Source organism: Onychostoma macrolepis, chromosome 18 (assembly GCF_012432095.1).
Source record: "Onychostoma macrolepis isolate SWU-2019 chromosome 18, ASM1243209v1, whole genome shotgun sequence".
Classification (NCBI taxonomy): domain Eukaryota; kingdom Metazoa; phylum Chordata; class Actinopteri; order Cypriniformes; family Cyprinidae; genus Onychostoma; species Onychostoma macrolepis.
In genome coordinates, this window is record NC_081172.1 from 11664658 (window position 1) to 11686855 (window position 22198).

General features: G+C 37.5%; 1 protein-coding gene across 4 annotated transcripts in view; it reads right to left on the reverse strand.

Annotated features, from left to right (window-relative positions):
• The window catches only part of megf11 (multiple EGF-like-domains 11), a 118724-nt gene that overhangs the window by 89572 nt on the left and 6954 nt on the right, over positions 1-22198 (reverse strand). For 3 of the 4 annotated variants that reach the window (XM_058752227.1, XM_058752226.1, XM_058752224.1), the window contains exons 2-4: positions 9336-9468; positions 5735-5858; positions 316-417 (exon numbers count right to left, since the gene is read on the reverse strand). In XM_058752227.1, the coding sequence (XP_058608210.1) occupies positions 316-417; positions 5735-5850 (218 nt within the window). In that variant the 5' untranslated portion in view covers positions 5851-5858; positions 9336-9468. The remainder of the gene's footprint in view (positions 1-315; positions 418-5734; positions 5859-9335; positions 9469-22198) is intronic. The other variant, XM_058752225.1, reaches the window with a different exon arrangement.

Sequence of the window (22198 nt, forward strand, 5' to 3'; positions counted from 1 at the left end):
TTGGTGAAGGACAACTCGCCTCTGAATGCAACATTGCAGCACAGTGACTCATTGAACCCACAGCTTTTAGCCGGGACACTGACGATAAAGTCTTTAATGCAGCAATTAAAACCAATGTAATGTCGGATGACAGTCAAATGGCCATTTCCATCCAGACTCTGACCACTACAATCACGGCTGGTAACATTAACACTTGGTAATAAAGACACTGGCACACCGGCACCTTGATTTTTATGTGTCTAGTAGGAGAGTGCTGCTTGTTGCCATGGAGCAGAATCTTGACAACTGTAGTTCAAAGTTCAGGGTCATGCTCACCTGTGTCTGGTGCATTTAAACCAATTGAGGATGTCGGTGCACCTGGTGTAGTAGATCTGGTCAAAAGGATGAGCGTAGGACTCCTGAACAGTCACTGCGTAGCTGAGAGAGAAAAAGACAGAGGAGAAATTTAAATATCTCGTTCTTATGTAAAAAAAAAAAAAAAATGTTGTTTGTTTTTTTTGCTTTGTTGAAATTTAGGTTCTCAACTCTTCAGACTTGAAGGCTGCCACTGTCCAATACAATATTAAAAGTCCTCCCATATCAAGGGGAAATACTAATACTTTTTCTGGAACTTCTTCTGTAATTACGAATAACACTGCTTTTTTTTCTAACTTTTTTATTAACAGAAACTGGGAGTGTATATATTAAATCAATTAAATAATGAATTTTGTGATGCTACAAAATTCAAGAATCTCATTTTGTATGTCCTAATAAAAATAATAGTTATTGAGGGTAAAATTAAATATGATTTGAGCATATAAAATAATTAAGCCATCCTGTGGACCCTTGGCCCCCTCATAAGCCCCGACAACATTCCCCACTAGCCTAAAAAAAAAAAAAAAAAAAGCATCCCCGCCCCCCCAAAAACACAGTCATGATTAAATAAGAATAAGAAACTAATTACAAGCAATAGGACAAAAAACTACAGTAGAACAAATAAATAAGAAAAGCTACATACATTGTATAAAGTAATCTAATGTATATAATAAAAACACTGTGTATTCTTCACTGTGTAAATTAAATATATATTTCTTATTAAAATTACAAAAGTTATTTAGTCAAGAACAGTGAGATTTTCTCTCTTTTGTTGTTTGATTAACATGAATGACAGACAGCAGGTTTTTTTTGACTGTTGTCACTTTAAAAGCTGCCCGGATCCAATAAAGTGTTACACATGTGTTTTCTTTCTCAGCTGTTTACTTTCACTTAAGACCTACTGTGTTTACGAGGATACTTCCAAAGACAAGCATTTTGACACATACAAGTGTGTGTATTTAACCGTTCAAGGCCTATAAAGCAGCAAAAATAACTCAAAAAATAAGTTCAATACTCCCGCACTCTATGGACCATCTTTGGTCCTGGGCATTAACAGTGCAAAGTTTGAGCTTTTTTGTACATTTACGTATTTGCATATACAGCAATAAACCTACCCCAAGAAATAGTCACTAGAGTAAAAGCTGACAACTTGCCGTGGGGACCCCTACCTGAAATTGCCCAAACATGATTATGATGCAGAGAAACAAAGAACTTGCTGGTCTCAAGTCTATAATTAGCTATACCGTGAAGGTACTGTATCCCAAGAAACAAGTATCCATCTATTTTGCTTGAAGTTCAAAACAACTTGTTATCTCTAATAACAAGACTAGCATAATATTTCCCTTCCAAAGCTACAGTAAATCTAGAAAAACAAGATGTGTTGTCTTAACTTCCTTGAAAAAACATTACAAAACTGTTGCCAACAAAATGACATTAAAGCTCCGAAATATTCCCTTTCAGGGAAGAAATGCTAAAACTCATTCATCTCTGCAGCCCTCTGTCCTCCTCTCTGCAGAGGCAATTGCTCCTACTTATTTGTCATAACTGATAACACCCTTTACAAACAATAATTTTTCAGGAAATAGGTTCAGTCAAAACAGATTGTTCTGGTCAACTGGATGCTGTTCTGCCTGCTTTATTTTAGCAACTTATCCTTACTCTCTCTCCCTCCCTCCCTCACACACACACACACTACAAGGTTAATAATAAGAACATCAATATTGTTTTGTGTGTTTAGTGACTGAACCTAATACCTGTAGGCAAGTGTAACCAGATCAACACTCCCAAACACAATCCTTTACATCGCTTCAGCTGTGCCATTAAAAGTCAATACAGTCAATACAGGAACAAACAAAGGTAAATTTCCTAAATCTCTGAGATAACAGAACAGAACTACACATTGTTTGTGTTTTTCGACTAATCCAAACAGCTCATAACCACTTACATCCCACCTTATACAGAACAAAAGTTTATCCACTGTTATCCACTACATTTTCATCAAATATCCATTCAATTAATCGGTTTCATTCTGACAAGTATACATCTATTACAAAACAACTTTTTATTTCAGCAATCAGTGCTGGGGATTCACCTAACGACACTGGGCATTAACTTGACACAAAATCAACACTATTTTGAAAAACTAAGCTACAAAAAAAATGTAGTTAAAGGGGTGGTTGATTGCAATTTCACTTTTTTAACGTTAGTTAGTGTGTAATGTTGCTGTTTGAGCATAAACAATATCTGCAAAGTTACGAAGCTGAAAGTTCGATGCAAACGGAGATATCGGCTTTTAAAATTCTGGCAGTTTAATGCCTACAAAAATGGCTCGTAGGGACTACAACGAGCTACTTCCCGGATCCGTTACGTCACGAACCCAGATAAACCCCGCCCCGGGAACATGCAACGAAGGGGACGAGGCCATGTTGTGCTGCTTTAGAGAAGAGGAAGAGAAAACTAGGGGTGCACGTAAAAATCTATTCATATATGAATCGCGATTCTGTCTTCTGACGATTCTAATGGATTTACAAGTTTCAAAATCAATGTTCTTAATACTGTTGTAGTGTTGTCAAAATACCCGGTACTTCGGTACCAAGTCGGTACTAAAAAAATTAAAACGTCACGGTACCAGGTTTTTTTAAGTACCGGTGGTACAGAGTACCCGGTCAACCCGGTTCTTGACGCGATGATTTCCACGATTCAGTCGATTCAGATATGAATCCCGCATGTTCTGCGAGTCTCTCACTCTCTTTTTTTTTTTTTTTACTACACACACTGAAGCGCGCGTGACGCTCGCGGTGATTTCAGCATCTGCCGTCTCAATGAGAACATAAACAACATCTACAGAACTGCTCTGAGAGTCACTTCACGAGCATTTTACCGTTTCATTTGAGTAAAACCAGGGTCATTTCATATAGCTACACACAGAAATTTAAAGGAATTCACGGCAACCTGTCAAAATATAAGTTTATCTTAAAGACATTGTTCCAGAAATATATTACTATTATTTAGTAGAATGTATGTGATACTACTACTACTGTTGAAAAAAATATATATATATATTTTTAAAGAAATAATCACACAATAATTCTTCCATATTTTAATTTTAATAGTAAATCCCCTTTATTTACCAAAAAAATTAAATGTGTTTAAATTTCATTAATTAAAAGACAAATTAAATTTGGGTGAAACTTTACTGTTTTTCATACTTTTATTACTTGTGGAAAAACTTGAAACACAGTTTAAATAAGTATAAAGAATAGCATTGATTTTTGTACATTTTATTTTTGTTTGACTTTATTATTAAAAATAGTGTTTTTTAATTAGCATGTGGTACCGAAATTGGTACCGAGAACCGTGGATTTTCACTGGTATCAGTACCGAATACTGAAATTTTGGTACCGTGACAACACTATACTGTTGCTCGCGTCACCCTGCTCTGCATCTCTCTCTCTCTCACATTCAGATCATCAGCTCAGTGAATATTTTCACATAGCTATGAGAAGCGCTATACATGGACGTGTGTGCAGTTGCCGTACTGTATTAAAGCTTTAATGACAGCGTATGAGACAACAAACAAAAAACTTAGGCCTACCATTAAGAGCCATGCTTGCACAGGTTCTGCGCGATCCTCTTCACTAATATCCTCTGCGTTTTAATCGGTCTCAAACTGATAAGCAATATAGACGACGCCATTGTTTACAATACAACCGGAGCACATGCTGCTGAGCCGAGGGGCGGGACGTTTAGACGTTTAGGCGGGACGTTTCAGCTAACCAATCTGAGCCCCATGTGTCATAAAACCAGGAAATAATCGGGGCGTTTATCAGAGAAGGGACGGAGCGGTGTAGGATAAAGGTAAATTATGTGAAAAATAATGCGTTTTTTTTAAAAAAACGAAGCATTAAAACATGTTAGACTGCACCCCATAAACACAATCAAGCCTAGAAAAAAAAAGTCAACCACCCCTTTAGTAGCCTCACTTCTTATAGTACTAACTACATTTTCCTATAGCCCAGTTGTTCAAAATAATGTCAGTTTTTTTTTAGTAATAAGCATTTTTTTCAGCAAGTAGCAGGTAACTTGACAAACACAGTAAGTCGTATTTAACATCACATTCAATTTTTGTATTGGCAATGTATAGAAGGGCACTTAAGAGAATACATACAGTACAGCTTTTCCTTTCTGTTAGAAGAAGCACTGGAAAGTCTAATGCATTCTAGTGAATCAGTTTGTTTGGACTGTTGGAATACATGAACTGATTCAAAACAACTCACCAATTCGAGCCCCACAAAATATTAAATGAAATGCTCATTGCTATGTATTCAACTCAGTTACATAAATTAGTGTGTATTCTAGTGTATTTGCTGTAAATGTATCTATTCAAGTTAGATGCAGTCACCCTAAATGTGATTGTCATATTTTATTGTTAATTTATACTACTTTTTCAAAATAGTAGCTTGGCTGTAGTTGAACGATTTTAAATTATGAGTAACCAGTGAGCAGCATCACAACATTTTTTTTAAAGTTTACAATGTAATTATATAATATATACAGTATACACTTAATTACTATTATTAAATTGTATTATTAATTTTTTGTTTACAATAACAATATTATCAGTAAGGTGATAAGTTGACTTAAAAAAATTGAGGAAACCCGTTGCCTTAAAATGATTAATTAAATAATAATTAAAAAAAAAAAGTTAAGTGAACTTGACAATTCACTTAACTTATTTTTTTAATTATTATTTAATTAATAATTTTAAGGCAACGGTTTCAATTTTTTAAGTTAAGTCAACTTATCACTTTTACAGTGTAGTTGCAGTAGTAGTACTGGTAATTAATCTGAATATTATTATTATTATTATTATTATTATTTATCATTAAGTATCTATACAATGTGCAATTTTGTACACTACACTGTAAAAGTAATAGGTTGACTTAACTTAAAAAAATTGAGGAAACCCGTTGCCTTAAAATTTTTAAGTAAATGATAATTAAAAAAAAAATAAGTTAATTGAATTGTCAAGTTCACTTAACTTTTTTTTAAAAATGATTATGTACTTAATAATTTTAAGGCAACGGGTTTCCTCAATTTTTTTAAGTTAAGTCAACTTTCACTTTTTACAGTGTAAATAAATGAATTAAAAATATATATTAATTGATTGATTCATTTATTTCAGCCATTATTATTATTATATTACCGACAACTCAAATAATCACACAGACATAAACCACTTCACCATTAAGTTACAATATTCTTTTGACCAAAACATCCTTCTGGCATGTCGGAGAGGAATAACTATGCTATGTGAACCCTTGAATGGATAAATGGAAGGTAAAACGGAGTTTAACACAGGTGAGTGCCCCTCTCTCACCTCTCCCAGTGACTGCAGACATTGGGGTCATCTGGGTTGAGGCTCCATGCGCTGATAATGAGGCCCAGAACAGCCAGCACAGGCAGGGCTAATGGGTAGGCCCGTACCGGCCCCATGACTCCTCCTGAGAGAAAGAGAGTGAGAAAAAGAGAGAGAGTGAGAGAGAAAGAAAGAGACAAAGACACTTTTTGTCCTTTATCATTCTTCTAAATTGGAGACCTTGGAACATTTTTGGAAGTGCAGTGAAAAGAGATGACTTTTTAAGAATAATATCTAGAAATGTTACAGGAATTCGATTTCTTTGTTATCAGCTGACCGAAATGGGTGAATAACCAAAGTGTGGTGGCAGATGGCTGATATAATGGTGTGAAATGTGTGTGATATAGACTAATATAATTTAATTAAAACAAATGAGATGTACACAAACCCCTTTTTTACACAATATTTACTTAATAATCCCAAAATGTCCAAATATTGTGGGATTCATTCATCTGGTCTTTATGCGCATTATATATTTACGCATATTTGTGTGACTGTGTGTGTGTTCTGTAACACTTAGCACAGGATATTAGTCCCATGACAGTGATGAAGGACTCTTTAAGACCACACAGGGTGAACCGTTTGTTTAAACTGTCAAGATATTTCATTAGACACATGATGGGAGATGAGCATGTGTGTGTGATGAATTGACACGACAGAGACAGATGTAGAAGGGCACTTGAATGACACACTGCTCAAGCATGGGCCGGCGAAGCGTGAAAGCACTGATTATGTTAAACGGCAGGGGGTATCGCAGAAGGACACAAGAACAACAGTTTGCTTGATTCTAGGCAACTCTAATGTATCTGATCAGAAAAGAAGCACTATTACAACCGTAACGTCCTGGTGAGGCGTAAGTGAGTGTGCTTGTGACATTTTTATGATATTGCGCTTTGTTTGGACTGTATACCTGATCTGTTAACAATTTGCATGACGTGTCTAATAAAATTCGCTTCACTCACTTGCCAATCTGAGACCATTGAAAGGTCTTCACAGGTCATTCTTGTGTGAGAGAAAATCAATATTGATTTCACTTCCACTATATAACAGTTCATTCAAAGGCAGAGACTGAAGTCATGTTCATTTCTGTAAAAAGGTTAATTTACACAGTCACCCTTTGAAGGCTTCGTATCATTCCACACTAGGACTGCAGCTGTAAGACATCTCTATTAGAGGAAAGCTGTTATAATGTTCTGCTCAGCTGTACAAACAGCTGTTCCCTATAGTGAATCACTAAAATGACAGCTTGGCAGTTCAAATGAAGCACACTGGTTTCATCTGTATTCCTTTGATAGGTGGACATTTGTACATTTTGCATGCTTACATAGACTTTGAATTGTACAATAACTTAAAAGATGTAAAATCTTTATAAACCATCTGATGATTGGTCAGAATCACAATTGACTGTTCGCAAAACGCGCCCACCCTTAGTTACTGTTGCCATGACCGACAAACAATGCCGCTCTCACACTACACTCATGTTCTCATGCAGTGAAAAATATATTGCAGAGCAAAAAAGACAGAGCAGGTTACTTCTGATATGAAACAAGGTCTCGGGACCCTCAGCTTTTAAATTGAGTCATTTTTAAAGAAATTCAAACAATAAATACCGTTTTGTGGCACAATACAGATCACTGTATTGCCTCAGTTCAAACACGTGAACCGGTCTTTTCATATTTACTTAAAGCACGAAATGAACATGAATAAACATCAGAAAGTGTTTTATCTCAACCGCGGAACACACCATTTCAAGTTTAAGTCCACCGAAATTAATCTACTCTCCTGTCTGAGTTAAATTGTGGTTAAGGCTGGAAGGGATACAGCTGCGGCTACTGGGCATGCGCATTTACATATTTTCCGATCCAACAATATAACGTGAAACCTATAAAAATGGTTTTGAAAAAGTACATAGCGCCATAGTTTCATCACTTTACAGTGTCGCAGTGACCGTCTTTTTGTAGTAAAGGACCTGTCATAGTTTAATGAGTGGGAAGATGACTTGAGGTGCGGTTAACCTGCACTGAAAACAGATGAGCGCACATGTGCATATAAAGCTCCCATTCAGGGCGAAGTTCAAGGGAGTTTGTCCACAGAATGATAAGAGCACACGTAACATATTATTTTATTATTTAACACTGTACAATTTTATATTTAGTTATATTGAAAAGTTTCAATTCAGTCGATCTTTTTTTCCCCCTTTTTAACATGGATTTCTATGGAGACAGGCCGTAGCTGTCGGGCAAGATGGCGGATAGCAGCGGCGGCAGATAATATCCGCGTTCTGATTGGTCAGATCGCCCGTCAATCAAGCTCTTTGCGAACGGTCAATTGCTAGAACCTTTACAAGGGTACCGCAGAACTGATTTCAGCTGAGGGACAACCATATAGCAGGAAACTTTAGGAACCTAGTCTAAGACCTCTTTATTGGCAATTTATTCATAAATAAAATCCAAATTGAACTAAGAAACACTGTCAATGTTAGTCGTTTACTGAACGGTGTGTTTCTATGCTTTGGTTCTGGAAAGTCTTTAGAAATCACACTAAACAGAATGAGCCTCAAAAGATTAAAAAAGGTTTGAACACACCGTAAAGACACAGTAAAGAAAGTTCTTTTGAACTTTCTGTTCATGAAAGAATCTTGAGCAAAAAAGTATTACGGTTTCCACAAAAATATTTAACAGCACAACTGTTTTCAACTGTGAATATCATAAGAATTGTTTTTGAGCACCAATTCAGCATATTCTAATTAGCATATTAGAATAGACTGGAGTTATGGCTGCTGAAAATTTAACTTTGCCATTACAAGAATTAATTACATTTAAAAAAATATTAAAACAGAAAACACATTATTGTAAATTGTAATAATAGTTCATAATATTACAGTTATTTTTACAGTAGTTTTAATAAATGCAGCCTCTGTAAGCATAACAGACTTGCACAAATATTACAAAAATCTTACCGAGCTCAAACTATTTAAAAGTAGTATACGTTGAAACTAAATTTAAAAGTTGGATTAAGTAGAAACAGCCAAAAAAATAAAAAATAAATTGCAGGTTACCAAGTGGCTGTTGATTTGTCCTGCTAACCTTTTAACACAGGACAATTTTAAAGCATGACAGTTATTGACAACACTAAGTGACATCCAAATTATAGGAGTAAATGTAGAATGTCTGCTATAAACATGTATGGATGGCAAACGCAATACGTTTTAAGGGATGATCAGACCACTTCTTCTGTAATGAATTCCATGTATTATGAATCACTGATTTGCACCGTAAGATCACTTAGCCTTTAATCAAAATGCATCTGCGGCTCTCTGTTATCCCCATAGACTTGCGGTGGTTCTCGAGCATGAAAAAGATTGTACTTTTGTCATGGCTTAAGTAGGAGTACCATAATGAGGCATCTGACATCAAATTATTCTGTGCTTCCTCTTGAAGTTCAGGTGACTCTAATGAACACTGATTTCTAAGAATTAAAGCTGCGTGGATCCGACTGGCATAATTGTGATTGCGAACAAGGAGAGACAGGAGCAAAGGCGATGGATCCCAGTCGGACTCACCTCAGACCACGGGCTACAATCCCTGGAGATGTCTGCTGCCGAAGATCACTGCTCCCCCAAACCAGACAACCAGACACAGAAGAGCTGGAGACCAGACAGACCGATAATCAGGCTCAAAGCAAAGAGAGGGCACCTGGGTATTGAGAAAGAGAGAGAAGAAACAGTTAGTGTTCAACTTCAGAACAAGAGAGCTCAAGAGAGCAAGGAAAAGGTCTAAACAACAAAAGAGAATGAAAAGATTGAGGAAAAGGGACACTCAGGAAAGGGACTCGAGCATTAGGATCTCCCCAGTGCAACAGCTGCTAAATCCCTGATATTAAATCTAAACCGCACTTCCAGTTTGGAGGGGATGCAACATCGGGCTCATCCGCCTCCTGCTAACACACAAGGGTGAGAGCTTACATTACCTTAAGAGCATGGAGAGTCAAAGCCTCTCGTCGCCCCGCAAGCACCACGAAAGCATTCTCAACAATAGCAAAAGGAGAACAAGCTATTCGAGGCCATTAACGACACAATGACAAGTACCGCCGTGCCGACAGCTCGGGTCTAACTAGGAGCCTCGTATTCCTCAGCCTCATTACGCGGATCTTCATTATGCCTGCGTCGGGCCTTGGGTCATCTACGTGGGGTTCAGAAAAAGATGAGAAAAATAACACTGCGGGTGCAAACAAAAGATTCCGTTTCCTCGCTGTCATCGAGATTCATTATTTATTCTCCTTCTCCTTCAGATTCAGAAGAGGCCGGGCAGAAAGCCGCAGGCGAGGACACGGAGTGGAACAAGAGCAGGAAGATGAGCTGGAAGCACACTGGAGGGGACAGGCTGTCTGGAAGTGACCTCTTCCACCGCTGTTCTGTCTACAAGCTGAAAAGTTCAGCAGTCAGCCTCTAAAAGCTACTGGGTCTTGTTTGTCTGTCTAAGACGTCCGTGGAGCATCACTGAGACACACGCAGTTTGAAGATACTAAGATGTGACGGAGGTGCAATAATCCACGTCTCATGTTCCGTTGGATTTACATAAGAAGTATTCTTTAGAATCCCGAGGGGAAATTCTACGAACAAATGATGCTCTGAATTCTTCTGTTTATTAGTGGCAACAAGCCTAAGGGTGCAAAATGGGATTGCATATATTACCCCAATGAGGCCCTCAGGGTGGAATGTATAGGCACATCACTGGACTCATTACAGAACATAATGAAGTGTGTAATTGAAAGCTAACTGAATGAAAGGTGAGCGTTAGATTGAACCGAAAGTGGAATTTCCATTTGAAAGAAGCTAACTCTGTAAATAATAAAACTGAACACTGTAGTATCTTGCTATCACAAGGCCATTCACATGTATTAATTTACATTTTCGGCATCACAGTGTTGAATGGATAAATTATTTGCAAAGTTTTTTTATGCCCCCCGAAGCTATATTTATTTTTACAAAATAAAGTTACAATTTTTCTATTTTAAAATGTTATTTATTTTTTGCGACTGCAAAGCTGAATTTTCAGCAGCCTTTACTCCAATCCTCAGTGTCACATGATCCATCAGAAATAATTCTAATATACTGATTGGATACTCAAGAAACATTTCCTATTATTATCCATGTTCAGAACAGTTTTGCTGCTTAATATTTTTGGAAAAACCATGATACATTTTTATCCAGAATTTTTGGAAGTTAAAGTTTTTTTGGAAGTTCAGTTTTTTTGTAACACCTATTAGATATCTTTACTGTCACTTTTGATCAATTTAATGCATCCTTGCTAAATAAAAGTATTAATTTCTTTAAAAGAAATTGCACTGACCCCAAATTTTTAAATGGTATTGTAGGTTATATGCCAATATTATGATATAGTTTTTAAATTATCGGTATCAGCCAGCATTTGATTTTGATGTCCTGATGCCTTGTAGCATCTCATTTTAGTTTTCAGTATTTTATTTTTATTTAGACAGAATGGTATCGAATTTTAATATCGGCCATTTATCATAATCAAGCAAAACATGACAATAATTAATCGGCTGAACGATACTGAAATTTTAATATCAAGCATCTCTACTATTAGAGAGGTTGAATTTGTTTAAAACACTACACCTCCATCACACTTCAAGATTAATATTTGAATAAAACCTCTCAGACAAACAGCTTAGTGTTATTGAAATGACAAAATGCATTAGGCTCTGTTCTGCTGCCATGTATTTCAATGGTTGTAGTATTACATGACAACCATAAAACAAATGGGTAACTAAAAGTATTTCAGCCGAGACTGTGATACTGAAATATAAAGCCATACCATTTTACTTCTCATTAATGAGTCTGTGCACATAGAACAATAACCTAAAACTCAGATCAATATGGTGGGCCACAATGTGTATTTGTTTTCTCCTCTGCCTGCCTGGCATCACAATAGGAACAACATGTTTCATTGTCTCCATTTCACACACTAAAGATCCTTTTCATAAAACTAAAACTCCCATTTGGATTCTTTTATCCTGCTGCACTTATTTTTGGCTTTGGAATACAACAATGCTGTGGTCTTCATAGACTTTGAGGTATGCAAATAATAAAAAAGTTCCAGGTTATACTGCTCTGTGTCCAGACTTTTAAGAGAAAAAGGGTCCTTTAAAATACTCAAACCAACTCTGTATTCCCACCTTGTCAACCAAAGGAGACATTGACATGATTCAGGACATGCACGTATTAGAGCTCAATGCAATTAACCGACCAATTCCCTGATCCCCCTGCATCTGAGCCCCTCTGTGAGTGATGTTATGGGTCTGCTGGCAGCTCTCTCAACGATAAAGTAAAATCAACCCATCCACTCAGACAGGAGTCATGACCGCATCTTAAGTTTATGTCAGCATGTCACCATGCAATGGTTATTTATTTCTGTCCTCATTTAGAAGAAGCTACCGACCATTTACATATAATCATTTAGAAACTGAAGAGGTTGCTAACGTTGGAGCGAAGACGCAGATTAGAACCGCTGACATGATACTTAGAATTTCAGTAGTGATTGATTTCATATACAGTGTTCTCCTATACTACACGTTTCTATCCGTCACATGATTTCTGTCTTCATGTACAAAACTAGATTATATTTGTTAACACTACATGCACCAGTTACAGCTACGTTTACACTGCAAGCCTTGTGCTCAGTTCTGATTTATTGCTTCGTTGATTCGTTTTAGTGTTTGGCTGTTCACTTTATTTATGTTTTTTTTAAACGTGTCCAATTTCAGATTTGTGTGAACCTGTCACAGTCCTCAACTGCCCTGCTTGTGCAAAAGAACAATAACAAAGATGGCACATAGCATGCTGTCATGCAAGTAAACATGGAGGCCACTGAAGTTAGTGCTTATGCGTTCATTTATAAGGTGATGTGTCGCAAAAGCTAGTAAATCTAGAAATCATTCTAATATGCTGATTTGAAGCGCAAGAAACAGGTCTTATTATTATCAGTGTAGAAAACAATTGTTCTGCTTTTGGTTTTTGTGGAAAACATTTTTTTTTAGGATTCTCAAGAATAGAAATGTTAAAAAAAACAGCATTTATCTGAAATAGAAATATTCTGTAATATACATTTTACTGTCATATTATAGCATTTTAATGTCCTAACCAAACAGAAGTATTAATTTATTCAAAAAAAGAAACGAAATCTTACTGAACTTCAGTCTTTTTAACAATACGACTTGTACTTTGTTTTCATATCCCTGACTTTGTTTACAATTTGTAAATCCAGATTAAATTCAATGTGATTTCAGATTCTAAAAGTACTGTTTAGACCCACCTACCTGCAGACCCACTGAAAATGTTTACATACATTTGCATCATATACATTAAATTTTCTGCACATATGAAGAGCCATATTTAGTTTCAATGTTACCATAGCACTGTGAAGCCTGTGAGACCTGTCAGTTTTCCTGTCACGAGAAAGCAACAATGTCAGCTGATTAAAGAATTTTGGCAACTCAGCATGGCACCCCAGCGCATAATTGGCTGGTTTGCCTTAAATTACGCCAAGAAAGCTTTCTCCTCATTTTTCTAACTTTACTTAACAAATGTGGGATTTAGAAGCAGCTTCTATCTTGCTTAAACTAAACCACAATTACTTGAGAAGTCATCTTTTAATCCATTTGTATGAAATTGCCAAATTCAAAGTTTCACATGCTAATTAATCATTTATATAAAGGATTATTTAAGATTATTTATTCATTCCAGCTCAGCCCTGCATGTAAACATATCTACTGTGTGGATTCACAATAAGATGAGCAAATATTCATATGGCTGTAACAAGTGGTAACTCAAGCAAAAATAATAAGGTACTCTCTCTGATTATTATTACTAAAGCTGTTTTCAATAAAAAGGTCACAGACTTTCTCACATGAACCACGTGATTGACCTGAAGGATCTAACTGTTAAGATAGCCTTGTCTTGTCTCATTTGGAAGCATGGACCATTAAGAGTGCCATGGTCTGTTAAATTGCAGCAGCCAAGTAATTCCTTTCTCTATCTTGAATGATCAGTATGTGTGTTTGGACCGAAGTGCTCATGCTTCCTTTACCTCTAAGCAATGGCTATCTACACACATTAGTTCAACAGGTACTAATCTTTCCTGATTTTCTGCCTTAAAAGTTTCAATCGCTATCAGTCTTGTTACAAAGACTACCAAATGCTGTTATACAAAATAAACCAAACAATATTTTGCAAAGGGCAAACAAACAGTCAACAGATAAGCCAATCTCTTGATCAGCAGCCTCCGTCCTGAATGAAGTAAGTGTGGATAAGAAAGCGTGGAACTGAAAAACACAGCGGGGAAATTTAGCGAATGCTCTAGGTCACTTAATTCTGGAGACATGGATTATTCATGTGGCAACCACTGATCATCATGACCCTCATAAATCAAACAATGTGGCATCTCGCACCACCACTGAGCCCGGTTACAGCCTGCTAATCTCAACGCCATCCTTCATCACTATAACCTTTCCTTATCCGCAGTCTACACCCCAAGACAGAACTGAGTTTGAGGGGACAGGTCTTTCACGCTGATCTTATTTCACCTGTTTATGCAAAGAACAATGCAAACTTTATCTCTCCTGTCATGCTGTGTGCTCTACTCCTGCATAGGCTATCAAAGACCTCCAGCCATCTAACTCAGGACACCTGGTTGCAGCACATTGGATGCCGCAGGCTTACAGAAGACTAAATATAATTTAGGCCATGTTTATCTCTCGTATTAACATCTATCCAATCACAAGCGCTCAACTGAGACTATTGTGCATCGAAAAAGCATCTTCAGTGACCACTTGTGGTTGGAGGGTCTCTGAATTCATTTATGCATATACATCAATTATGCCAGCGCCTCAGTGCATATTTACAAATATCCAAAAAAGTAAACATCACAAAGGTTTTGGATTCTATTTACATTGGATATACATAAACTGTTATTGGATATTTAATTGTGCACACTCATTTTCTCCATTTTTACATTTAAATGACCTTGTCTGTGATCTAATGATCAATTTAAAATTAATAATCAATCATTTAAAATATTGAGGCAAATAACATTACTAATTTAAAAGGTTAATTCACACAAAAATTACAATTCCATCTTCAATTACTCATCCAAATCTGTACTATTTATTTCCATTGTGCAGACAAACAAAAAAGAAAATATTTCTCTAAATATCTTCTTTTATGTCCCACAGAATAATTACAAGAAGAGTCATATAGGTTTGGAACAACATGAATGTGAGTAAATAATGACAAACTATTAATGTATGTGTGAACTATATCTTTTATAATGCTGTTAAATGCAATCTGTAGCAAATCTCAAAAGCAATTTCCTATGTTAGCCTATAATACAGCTTATATTATAATATATTTTGTGATTCTTAAATTCACGTTTATCAGCCAATAACGTTTATCAGATTACTGGTATGGGACAGATTTCTAATAATGGTGCATCCCTAATTTATACCAGGTGTAAACAGGGCCTTAAATGTCCCGTGGGAAAAAGAACTTGACCTTTCAAAACTTTTTAATAGACAACAGTGACAGCATTATAATGAAAGGCTGCTAAGAATATACTGTACCGACAGATCCACAACTTTCTGGAGCATATATACAAAGAAAGCAATGATTACAATCATTACTGAAGTATTAATGAAGAAACCAAGAAGTTGAAGGAAAAAAAAAAAAAAATAACTCAGACAAGATCAACACTAATGAGGGATATATTTAACAGTGCTCTGCCTGTTAATGTACCTTGTGCTCATTTGCTATTTCAGTATGGCACGCCCTACACCAAGTCTTACAGTCTTAATTGGATTTATTTTGAGCAAGTGACTGAGACCCTTCTTCCTGAACTTAGTGCTGCTCCACAGTTATGATTCATAATGTCTACATGAGTGGAAAGAAACAGGAAAAAAGCTTAATTAAGCAGAATAAAAAGCCAATAAGGTCGTATTACAGCCTCTCTGCAATCAAATGCATTTGTTTGTTTGATAATTCTGTGAAAATGAATAACACATAAGTTATTGACCAGTCTCCATACTGTCACAAGCTTCACACCCACTCAAGCCTTGACTCGGCATCCCGCTACCCCGGTCAGAGGGCAACGGCAGGGGTCCCTTGTTCCAAACAAGCTCGCCACAGCCCAGTCAATTACTTCCCCTGTGACTTCTCACATAATAATAGGATCATGTGCATCTGGTGCATGTCATCTAACAAATTAGAGCAAATTAGCAGCGTGTTGGCGAAGGAGGCGGCGCTATGTTTGTATACGAAACACCTTCGCACTTTCAGGTGTAGCCTTGAGACAGAAATGATAGTGGAATATTAAAGCTCTTAGGGTCTGGTTGTAGTGTCTTGCAGCGATGCATACAAAACAAGGCGATCGGTTATTGCTTTATAGTTCCCGGCAGACTCTCAGGCCAGGGCTTAAGTCAGCACGAGCGCAGTAGGGCAAGGTATAGAGATGGGTGGAGAGAAAAAGGTGAAAAGGAAAGATACGGAGAGGTAGGGAAGCAGGCTGAGCGGCTCGCCATGAAATGCTGAAACAACAGCATGGCTGCCAGGGCAATTTTACAGCTCAGTGGTTTCACACCTCAGCCGTCGCCCTTCCAACTCTGAACATCCAAGTCCATTCTGCATCTTCATTTATTTGGTGTCAGCGTCCGAGGACGTGCAAGGCTCGGCATGGATCGGGAGCCCGTCCCAAATGTCTTCGGATAAGTGGTGTGTAAAACCGACAAGAGAGCGGAGAGAGTAAAAAAAAAGGCATTATTCAGCTTCCCGAAACCATGCTACGGGTGACTTCGGCGAATCATTATTAATGAGCTTTGAAAGCAAAATACACACTCAGATCAGCCTCGGCACATTTGCTTCAAACTTGATTTAAGTGAAGCTGTCCATCTTCGCTTAGTCCTTGCAGGACAGATAAATTCATTCGGTCTAAATCTAAATGTCCAGTAGAAATAACAAACGAGGGCGGCGATCTATGGTGTCCCTCAGCGTGGAGGCCGAACTTCAAAATTTGACGTAAGCACTACGATTTCTGGACACATCATGAATTCGACGAAACAATCCACTGTGTAAAAATAGCTCGCTACATTGCTTCCCCCCTAAACTTTGACTTTGTCAAGGTCAAAGCTGTGAGCTAATGGTTTATTAACCTGCGCTGTTGCTGCTGCACCATCGACAGGAAAGTAAAAACCTATGATCGTGACATGAGTGCGTGAAATATGGCAGTATGATTGGGGTACTTAAAAGACTAAGAATAAGGTTGATGTGCCCTGGCCTTAGAGAGGTGACATATTCACTCCATCTACTGTACCCACACTATTAAATATACATGCTCAATTCATCGCAAAGTCCTCCTTAAGTCCTTGAGGAGCATTAGGGGGTAATGTTTTACAAGTAACAGACGTTACATAATCCATGATGGAGTGCTGTACATACGTGCTTACTAGTGTGTGCAACTTTCAGTTCACTCAGAAATAGTTTTTAAAACTTAATCATAAAAAAGTAACAGCAAAAAAGTAACTCGATTTATAACAATCAAGAAAATTGTTTTCTGTTGGTTGTGCACAAGAATTATAAGAAAATTAATTTTCGTAAACTAATATCCATATATATTTTTGTAACATTTATAAAACTTACAGAATTTGATGAATTTTTAATGTTTTATTCTGGTATAAGATTAAAACATTAAAGAAATCATGACATTTATTGCAATTATTTTATTCTTTTGACAGCACAATTTTTTAACAAAGAAATTATATAAGTATTATATAATCTAAGATTTACAATGGGTAGAAAAATATTTGCTATATTTCAGTAGATAATATTATTTAGAGTAGAGTAGGAACATTATCATGTCTTTATTACATAAAATTTCTTATCTCACACTGTCAGTGTGAATTAAATATTTCATACAAATCAGCAATCACTAATGAGGGCCATCAAAACATTTGAAAACACCTGCTATAGATGATAAGTTACTGTAGAGATATGATGTAGAGATACTTGTCCACAGCAATACATTCGCTTATTATTACCAATATAAAAAACACTTGCAAATCAACTGTACTCTACACTGAAAAAAATGGTGTCAAAACAATTTTCACTTAGAAATTGCAAGTAAATTTCAGAAAGAATTACAAAGAAAAACATTTGCATATTTAATTTTAAGTGGAATAACTGGAATAGTATTTTCTTGTAAAATGCACTCCATTAATATTTGTATTATTTACATCTACCAAAAAAAAAAAGTACCACAAAAGCACCTTTAGTGCATAGTGCATTATTAAAAGTAACAATGCAACATGAGCAACATTAGTTATGAATATTTTGTTCATTTTTAAATGTGATGTTCCCCAACACTGTCCTTGAGCACTAAACATGAAGACACCTCTGCCAATATTAGACTGTCAAAAACACCTAGATGAAGGAGAGTGCACCACACACACACACACACACACACACACACACACACACTTTCAAGAATGCATTAACACAAATGCTTCTCAAAACTTGGCTGAGTGACATGGAAAATGTGAGAATTCATTAGGAACAAATGTAGTCTATAGAAAGGAACATCTTAGAAGAATCATCTGATGAGCATTATTGCAGTCTTGTGCAAAGTGAGGTAGTGCGATTAATCTCGCACCTCTTCCAACGCCGCGGCTTCCTCCACACAGGTCATTACGAGGGGTCCCTCACCACACACAGGCAAACAAATGAGCCATTACCGCCATCACTCAGGCTCCAATTAAACAACCCATGCAGCCCCTGCTCCTCACAATCACTGCCAATTAAAGCCCAACTGTGTGAATTCCAACACCACTAATTACATGAACGTGATAGAACTTTCTGACATTCCTCTCTAAAATTAATTTACAATATTGTTCAAAATTAATAATTAAATCTGCTCTGCCTAAGGTAAGCCACCCTGCGCCTTCATGTGAATTAAATCACATTTTTTCAAAGGTTTAAAGCCAAAAACTCACAAAGAATGTTTCAAGGTAAAGTGCAATTATTAGATCAAGGTAAATGTGTCTTGTGTAGATGTAATTCGCAGTAGAAGCAAAAGCAGAAGTGTTAAATATTTAAAAGCTATTGATTAAATCCTACCTTAATATCTGAACACTGGACCCCACGAGGTGGCACTTAGAAGTCGAGTCCCAAAAAAAGTTTTCACATGCACGTTCTCTCTTTAAATAACTTACCGGTAACTCTTTCACTCAGTCTGTTCTCCTTTGCTAACTCCAAAAAGACAGCTGATGGGACAGTCCACGGTTACCAGAAGTAGTAACTCTCATCACCACCTCCATTCTCATAAGCAAGACTGATAGGAGTAAAAGTGGCCTGGTCAGAGATCACTGAATTATTCATATGACTGGCAGGTGCTGTTGATAGGACAGCTCTTCTGCATTTCCAAGTCCCAGGTGTGGTTTTAACAGCACTATGTTCACAGCCCTGCCTATAGCTGCCATTGATTGCAGGCTAAAGACCCTGCTGCTGAATAAGCAAAGGAGCTTTACATAGTGGCACATGGTGCATCGCACCAATAACACTACAGATCCATCACAGCCCATGACACCCACTGGTGCGGAGGGGAGGGACGGACATCCTACTGTACCTCTGTGTTTAGAGTTAAAGACAGAGCAAAGAATAAATTACATTCAAACAGGACTGTTCAGCATGATTGAAGCTAATCTAATATCCCACCATGCTTCTGATGACCGCTGACTCGGGAGACACGGATTTGAGTACAATACAAAGCTGCAATAAAAAAAGCATCTGGACTCCGTGGAGTCATGCATAATAATGCGGCTCTGAACTAAAGGTTTCCTAAAACTTTAGAGAATGACATTTCTTTAAACCTCACATTTAAAGAATTGGATCACACTGATGTTTTGCTGGTTGAGTTCACTCAAAAGTCATCATTCATGTTGTTCCAAACCTGTATAACTTTCTTTCTTCTGTTTTCCATACAATCAAAGCCAGTGAGGTCCAGTGTTGTTTTGGACCGCAATGACTTTTATTTTATTGACAGAAACAGTTGAAATGCTATACAGGTTTGGAATGACTCAAAGGTGAGTAAATGATGACAGAATGTTTGTTTCTGGGTGGACTATCCCTTTAAGGTGGTCTTGTATGTTCTGAAAATTGGTATGGGAATGGATATGTCAACTTGCACGCATACATACTCATATCGCAATGCAGGAAAGAAAAACAAAGCTGTGAAAATGCCCATAGCACTACATACCATTAAAGGTCACAGTAGGTCATTTCTCAGAATCAACTGCCTCTGGCATATCAAAATATAAAGCCATAAATGTCCTGTGCAGGCTTTTACATGGAGACTTTTTCCATGTGAAAAGAATGTAAAGTGCTTCCCTGGCTGTGCAAGTACAAATGTTAGATTTTCATTAAAGATGATGTAATTGGCTGCAAAATCACATTCGTTGTGTATGGAACGCTCATTATAATGTATGTGAAATATTAAAAGCTAGCACCAGTCCTTTGTAACAAGCTCGTGTTTCATTAAAAGTTCAAGAAAGAGAGTTGCACCACCAGTTCTAGAGATAATGGAGAACTGTTTTCCTTTTTGCTCAGACCTTTGGATGTCATCAACCACACTGAGCTGTTCTACGTTACAAGTTCAATTGAGATGTCCCTGAGCACAGTTGTCTGGCCTAGGACAGGACAGAAGGAAACACCAAAAGCAATTTCCACCCAGGTGATCCCGCCCCAGGGCCCCAGCAGGGTTTAGACGAGGAAATTAAACTCAACGCTGGTCCCGCTGCTTGAGAACTCCAGTCAAATGAACAGCCAATGTGCAGTCTTTTACCACTTCACAGAGAAAATATTAGCAGAATAAAGAAAGAGGTTTCCTGCAGGGTGTGGAGCGAAGCGGCTCACGCAGAATGGCTAATGTCCTCTCTCCTGAGTGATGGAGACGTCTGCAGGTTCAACTCTAACGACTCCCGGAGCCTGTGCGGAGAATAGTAATTTACCAATCATGCTGTCCATACTTGAGCAGAGAGCACACTGGATAAAAAAAAACATTATGATAAGTTCAGACACAGTCACGAGGCTTACCCATCAGTGAGAACGGCTGTATACAAACCTCTAAAAAAAGTAACTGAGAGCTACAGTCAATGGAGGAAAACGACTAGAATGCACAGAACACAAAGTACAGAGCGGAACAGACCCAGCATCACCCTCGGTACATCCATTAAGATGTCTCACAATACAAGACGGACCCATGGAACACTGAGCTTGTTTAGGTCTCTCTATTGTGAGTGCTGGGACAGGAATAGCTTGAAGCAAAAAAACATAAAGTTAATGGGGGACACACTCTCTGGGATTGCAATGGTAAATTATGACTCCCATAATATACAATTCAGGGGCACTCTTGGTTTACAGTAAAGGCTGGATGAAGTCCTTGGGCTATAGTGCTCATAATGGGTGCCGTAACTGAAAGCCTGTAATGTTAATGAATAACCAACTCAATCCAGATCCAAAATGATGCTATAACTCCAAAGCTCCAGTGGAGCCAACAAGCAGATGGCCTGGTTTCTGTGAGCTACTCAATTTTGCATTAATGTAACCTTTCAATATAAGGAAAGATTTATATGCAGCATTAAAAACGATGACCCTTACCCGCTTCAATTACGAAACAGAGCCGTTTTAGTCTCCGCACTCGCGATGATCCCTCATAGGAAGCGTCCTGCCGCGTGATGACATTGGGTCAGGAAGGCTGGTGCGGCTCTGAGAGCTGGTCTTTATGGTAATACTGCTCTGATTGAGATAAGTGGCAGATGTAAGCAGGACCATCAGCAGTATTTGTAAAAAGTCAGTGAATTCTCGAGGGAGAGCTGCTTGTCATTAAAACCGCCGGGAAAAGACCTGATGAGTGCATTATTCAGGACCCGGCAGAGCCGCAGCTAAGAGGTGTGGAGTTGGCATCTGAGAGACGAGTTCTATTGAGCCTTGCTATAAGCTCACATCAGTGCTTGTTAATTAGCTTTCCTTAAAGATGCTCACAGCCGATCTTTATTTGATTCCATTCTTGTTGCCTTACAATTGTGTGACTTATCATTCGCCATCTGCACTGAAGAGCGCAGTAAGATATGAAAGATTGTTTCACTCCTTACTAGCTGGTGAAAACTTTAGCGTTCATCATATTAAGTATTGTCATTTCCTCTAGTCAGTGAAGGACCTGGGATTGGCCGGACATAGAAGCACTGGAACTTTTCAGGGAGGGCTGCCTGTTAAAACCAAATACATACACTACAGTTCAAAAGATTCAGTCGGTTCGATTTTTTAAAAAGTTTTTGAGAAAAGTATCTTTCCAAGGATCCATTTAT